The 6,756-nt window shown below is 30.9% G+C and overlaps 1 protein-coding gene across 1 annotated transcript; it reads right to left on the bottom strand.

Moving 5' to 3' along the window:
- Window positions 1-356: 356 nt before the first annotated feature.
- Window positions 357-1,554, bottom strand: LOC111691638. Its single transcript, XM_023454764.1, has 2 exons — window positions 1,106-1,554; window positions 357-1,039 (listed from the first exon to the last, which is right to left on the bottom strand). The coding sequence occupies exons 1-2, from the start codon at window positions 1,526-1,528 to the stop codon at window positions 383-385; spliced, it is 1,080 nt and encodes a 359-aa protein (XP_023310532.1). The 5' UTR covers window positions 1,529-1,554; the 3' UTR covers window positions 357-382.
- Between the last annotated feature and the right edge of the window lie 5,202 nt (window positions 1,555-6,756).

The following is a 6,756-nucleotide window of genomic DNA, read 5'->3' as shown; positions in this document are numbered from 1 at the left end:
TATAAGAAAACATAAAATTTTTGCAATAGCAAGAACGTACTAATTTCAGTGTCTTCTTTATTTTCAACTTGAGCCTCAACAATTTTTTTTTTTTTACTTTTAATAGTTATTTACGTAACAAGTCCGGAAAATACTGTTTTTTTGGAAGAGTTGACAAAATTCTAGGACGAGCCGTAGGCGAGTCCTGGAAGTCTGCGAGTTCAAAAAAACTGTTTTCGGACCTGTTACGTACACTATTTTTTCGGCAACCATGTAGAATAACAAATTAATGAGACACATTTCTTTATTATATTTTTTTGTAGAACAAAATTTCGAACATTTTAATTCTTATTTGTATTAAATATTGAAATTCGAACAGAAGATAGGTACTAACAGAAACATTCTAATTCTTATTTATATTAAGATTTATAGTAAAATTTGAGCAATTGCTAATATTGAAAGGGTTTAATTTGTTTGAAATGCTTGGTATATTTAAATGCCTTTTGTAGTCAGAACAAGAAGGTAAAGTTTCCGTTTCATATTGATTGTTTTCATCTGATAATTTTTGAATGGTCTTGGCAATTTTAATTTTGTTTGTTAGTGAATTGTCTATATATCCTTCAGCGACATTGGTAGACTTCCAGCCACCGTGTCTCTTCAAATTTGTGATGTTTCCACCATTATCAGCAAATATCGTCGCTGAAGTTCGACGCATGCTATGGCCTGTGTAATTTTTAGGATTGGGTAAATTTAAAAATTCTGCAATTCTTAATCCGAGATTCCCAAAACTGTGGATACCAACGGGCTGAATCGAACATTTTCCTTTTTTGTAATTCACGAATAATCTGTTATGTGGAGTATGGGATGGCCGTAAAGATAAATATTGCCTATACAACAGCAGGTTTTCTTGCCCAATTACAACAAAATTTCTCTCAATATGTGTTTTAGAATCTGGTATTTTCACGAGCAACATATCTTCTTTGTCGTTTATTAGATCAATTGACATTTTTGTTAGTTCTTCCCGTCTACACGCACCGGCTAACCCAATAATTGTTGCTACCTGAAAATGAAGCAAATTAAGTTGATACTTTTATATCCTACAATCGTAATATTTTGTTAAAATTACCTTTAGCATTAGATATGTTTCATTATCTGCTTCTCTAATGAATTTGTTGATTTGCTCGCTGCTGAAGACTTCTGATTTCTTTGCTTTATAACCAACATTCTTCCTTTTAAGAAATGCGATTACCTTTGGGAAAGTGGCTATGTTTACATTTTTCTTCACTAAAATGGTACTTTTCAACATAGAGTACATGCTCCACAGGGTAGAGGATTTGACAGTTTCAGATTTTTGCGCCAAGTAAGCTAAAATTACATCCTCTGTAATAGTTTTGCATTTCTTCATATCCATCCATCTCGTGAACAAATCATAAACGTTTTCGTACCTGGACTTTGATTTTTCAGGCAATAATTGTGCTGTAGCAGCAGCTGCTGCATTGGAAATTTCGTAAGGCACATTTTCAAACTCACTATCGCTGTTGCTTTCCATAGTTTATTGCGACAATTGCGACCAAAAACCATGCAAACTTTCGAAAATTAAAATGTCAACTAATTTCACTTCAGATAGCTGTCAGTCGTTATTTCGTTGCTATGGTAATCTTCAACTACATTTATCAAAATCATACCTTCCAAGATTTTCATATTCACAATGACAACAACGATGTGATTCTTCCCGGCCTAGTCCGGGAAGTGCGTACTTCCCGGACTAGGCCGAAAAAATGCTACTTTCTCAAAGAAAAAGCGTCCGGGAAGTAGTCACTTCCCGGACGGTTGCCGAAAAAATAGTTATACCTATATATAAATGTAGACATTTTCCAAGATACGGTAAAAGAAAAATTTAAATGGCAAAGTACTTAAAAGTGTCACGGTTTATATTTTCTTACGTCTTATTAATGAATCACATCTTTTCACTCTGGGGGGCCGAGATAAATTTGCGTCTTATATATGTCTCATCATCACTTTCACTTGATGATAATTGTTTCGGACACCAGCGCTTTCTTTTATTTTGAGTTTCACTCTCAGAAACGCTTTGAAGGTCAGAAGCATGAAGACTACACAAGGAGACCAAACTCCATGTAAACAAAAATCTTACAAAAATAAGAGGGCGCTAATGTTCCATATGTCCCATATGTAGAGAGGGGAGATAAAAAAGCGGCAGTTTGAATTATAAATCAATCATATCATTTTTGTGATGTGTTAAAATTTTTAAAATAAATAATGTAAGCTACTGTGAATTATATAAATCATGAAAATATGTCATTCCGGACTGTAATAAAACTAAATAGGTAATAAAAAATATTAGCTTTATGAGAAGAATTTGGTGTTCGTAGAAAGAAACTAGTTTTCAAGGAATTTATGACGTGATCTTGCTAATATTAACCTATAAGTAAGGTTTATGTTTTTGGTAATTTACTTTGTTAAAGATTTTAGTTTAATGTTAGTAAAAAATAGTCACATTTTATAAAGGAAGTTGCCTTTAAAAAAATAGTAATTCTTGTATTATTAATATGGAATTTTTACTTGTGGTAATAAAAAATAGAATATAAAAAAACTCAGTGTTTTAAATAAACTTTTTAAAATATTACACATGTCCGATTTTGAGTCCAGTGATTCAGATGATTTATTAGACGCATTGTCCAGCTTCAGTGATGATGAAATAGATTTACTCTAAGAAACAGAAAGAGTAAAAAATAAGAACTATTTTGAAATTACTGTACCTGAATATAGTGGCCAAGTTTTTTTTAACATTTACGTGTTAGCATCAGGGAAGTAGGCTAACAGAATTGAAGAAAAATTTGCCATCTATATTTCTAATTATTTCACCCATGAATCTGGTAAATTTTGCATTGTCTTAAGCTCTACAATAACCAGAAAAGTTACATACTTGCTAAGTAACTTGTCTCCACAAATTATAGAATGGCCGAGATAATGAGGCAGTTGTAATCGAACAATATTTTGCCTAATATGAATTTCCAGAGGTTATAGGAATAATTGATGGGAACGGAATTCATATAAGATAGAATATATCACAATCCATATTTTTTTTGAATAACCATTAATATACTATATTAGTGTAACTGAAAACTGACTATGGAAAGTCGATAAATTGTGGTTGGACAATTTCTAAGCTGATTGCCATGTTGTCGGTTTAGGCTTCTCAATGCTTCGAGAGTCATATCGCTCTCTTCTTCAGAAGAGATCTGGAACTGTTTCTTTTGAAGGTCAGAATGATATGTCTCTCAAAATGTCAAGAAGCTTAAAACATGACAACCAATTGATACCAAAATTTTAACAAAATATACTCCACTATAAAGGTCACAAAAAATAGGTAATCTAAATATTTTATAACTGTTTAAAATCGATTCGTTTTCTGGGTATATATTTTAAAATTGCTGTAAAATTTAATTCTACTTTCGTAAAATTGTTGATTTAACTCGAACGTAACATTGTTCCATGACTTATTACAAGGTAGAGTATAGACCAAAATTAATAAGGTATTATAAAGAAATATTTTAGCAATGTTCTATATTTTAAAGTAACAAAGTAAATATATATTACAAATAAAACAGGAACTCTTCTTAAAAATAAGTAATACTTGTCAGTCTATCTTCTTAAAAATCTATGTTGTTCATGAAGCAATTGATTTCCATGATTAAATATTTAGTAAAAGTAGTCAATTACCAATATAGATCGATCAGCATCGATTACTACACATATCCTCTCTTTAAATTTTATATGATATCTGAATTTCAATCAGTTTTTTTCTAACAGGAAAGAAACAGCAACTAATTCGAAATGATTTATTCAATTCAGTAATGATAATAACGATGTCACCAGCAAGAATTATATGAAAGATACGAATTTAATTATTTATGCACGTAATATAAATTACAAGACTATGTAGAAATAAATAAAGTATACTTTGTTACTATTGTCAATATTATGTGAACATATTCACCGTGCTTTGTCGAGACCTTATCACACGTCAACAGAACTTTTCTTTTATTAGATTATACAGGACAGGATGCTCACTTTCTAGTATAATCTCGTCGTAACTTAATTGCTCTTGATTTACTTGCTGTTCTTGTTGTTGTTGTTGTAACTGTTGCTCTTGTTGTAGCTGCTGCACCTGTTGTTGCTGGTGTAGCGGATGCTCTTGCTGTTGATGTTGCTGCAAGATATATAAAGAAACAATGCATCATTCAATTATACAATATTTTCTCTTATGAAATCTTTGTATTTAAAAATTTCTCTACCTTATTAAGAATCAAAGAAGCTGCTTCCAACTTCCGAATTATTCGACCTTTTGCCTTAATATTAACCCACTATTCGGTCAAGTTGTAATATAGAACTGCTGGACATCATTAGATTGAAAATGCAGATCACAAACGTACTGTTTTATTTTAAATCTGATGACAGTCATTCTCTTCACATACTATTACCATATTTAAATTATTTTCGAAACTTTTTATTTACCATTATAAAAACAAATTGTAATAATTATTGACTTGACTTCTAGTTTTTAGGTTAGTATACCTCCCCGATATATCTACTAAACTCAATATAAAATAAAATTGGTTGTTATTTGCTTACTTCACTCGTATTTATTATGCTACATTCATTTAGGACATATGGAACACTAGCGCCACCCCAACTTTTGCCATTTCTTGGACAAATTTTGTCAATTTTCCCGTATGAGTTCGTGCTCCTTATCTAGTCTCCCTGGGCAGAAGTCTCCTCAACCCTTTTCAATTTTTGCAAGGCCTTCTCATAGTCATGTAAAAAATTAGGTAGTGAATAATACAGATATGCAAAAATGTTCGCACTGTATATTGATGTATGTTTCTGACATAATTTGAATAATCGGATCTATTCTGTAACGCTTTTGGTTAAAATTTAACCTCTCATTGTTTAACCCGATACTGTATTCTGTAAAAATTTTAATGGGTTTATTTTAACCAAATATGTTAAAATTTAGCGGGACCAAAATAGATGCTGTTAAAATTTAACCTGGCTTGACAAATGGTAGGTATAAATGATCTCTATTATATATAAACGTTATAATGGCCGTTAAAAAAACTTATATACAGAATACCAGTTGGAGTTATTATTTTTAGCGGTAGGGTTAAAATTAATATTATAACAGGATGGTTAATTTTAATCTATAAGATACAGAATACAGCTGAATGTGGCCTTTAACTCACTAATGAGTTATGAAACCCTTGGTTACAGACACAATTTAGGTTGACACTCGCATCATTTGTGATATTTAAAATAGCTATTTATGATATACGTGTTAAAAGTAAGATTTTATTTTGTAAGCGAAAATGATTAAAAAACGAGCGTAGCGAGTTTTTTAACTTCACGAACAAAATAAAATCACTTTTAACACGTATATCATACACTATTTTTTCTACAAAACTGTTAAAAGTGGACTTTTTAGTTGTCATTTTTAACATCAAAAATGACAATTAAAAAGCCCACTTTTAACAGTTTTGTAGAAAATAGTATATTATTCAACGAGCGTATAATGATGGGTATTATTCACGAGGAGTGGATAATAGCCATTATACGGGAGTAGAATACTATACTTTATCCACGACTACTAAATATTTTTGTTGAAGTTTTTTTGTTTTTAGTTCGTTTTTTAACACAATTTAACACAAAATATCAAAACACTGAGAAATCTATGCACACAAACAATAATGTTGACAGGTTTGAGTCAAATTTGTTTTGTTTTAAAAGCTACTTAGATTTATGAAATGTTTCGAAAAACATGGTATGTTAAGAAACAGATATACGACACGTACAAACGAAGTCACTGATGGCTCAGTGAAGATGCTCCTTCCCTTCCAACCGCTGGTCCCGGGTTCGAATCTGGTCTAGGAAAATTCACTTTTTTAATTTTTTTTTTATATGTACAGCACTGAATTGAAAATATTTAGTGGTTTACACGATAAAATTTTAAAAACCGATTGATTGTAGCAGAACAATATAATATTATAGCTAAATCAAGGAAGCATCAGACAGTAGTGATTAATGACTCATTAATCACTGCCGTGATTAATGGGTATTAATAAGGTCGAGCAAACAGACGTATAATGGGTACATTATACAATAGTCGTGGATAAATACATTTATTTCGTTAAATTACTTTTTCTGACATTGACAACTTGAAATTTTAAGTTACTTTTATTTATTATTAAAACGAAATTCCATGAGTGTTGGATAAAATTTCGTATGGCACTTGTGTATTACGTCATATAAGTCACTTGGGGGCTAAACATTTCCCAGCGTGACATATATACCGTTACACACTAGTACCATAAATAACTATTGATGTTTCGCCAATTATGTGTTTATCATTTTACTAAGTATAATTGAGATAAGTTAACAGGTATTAAATATTTACTTATTTGTTGATTTGTTTTCGTAGATTCTTTGTCTAGAAAAAATTACAATTTGCCGTGACTCGATATTAAAAAAATGCAAGGTTACGTTGTTGTGTTTATTTGACAAAACGACTACTTTTAAATATAGCAGACCCAGAATTAATACCTACTAAATCAATTACTTAAACAATTTTAACTTATACCCACAGATCACAGAAACAATCTTATACCATTAGATACAAAGGGATATAACATACTATTCTTACCTGTTTCAGAAAAGATGCGTTTTAATTTATAAGACTGCCAATATTCTGTAATGTCCTCG

This window comes from Anoplophora glabripennis, unplaced genomic scaffold, assembly GCF_000390285.2.
Source record: "Anoplophora glabripennis isolate ALB-LARVAE unplaced genomic scaffold, Agla_2.0 scaffold172, whole genome shotgun sequence".
NCBI classification, from domain to species: domain Eukaryota; kingdom Metazoa; phylum Arthropoda; class Insecta; order Coleoptera; family Cerambycidae; genus Anoplophora; species Anoplophora glabripennis.
This window is presented reverse-complemented; position numbering and strand designations above follow the sequence as displayed.

Bases quoted from the DNA above. Each gene is read 5' to 3' on its own strand.
- LOC111691638 (XM_023454764.1), bottom strand. From the start codon at position 1,528: ATGGAAAGCAACAGCGATAGTGAGTTTGAAAATGTGCCTTACGAAATT. The intron at 1,040-1,105 runs GTAATTTTAACA...CTTCATTTTCAG, and splicing joins AAACATATCTAATGCTAAAG to GTAGCAACAATTATTGGGTT.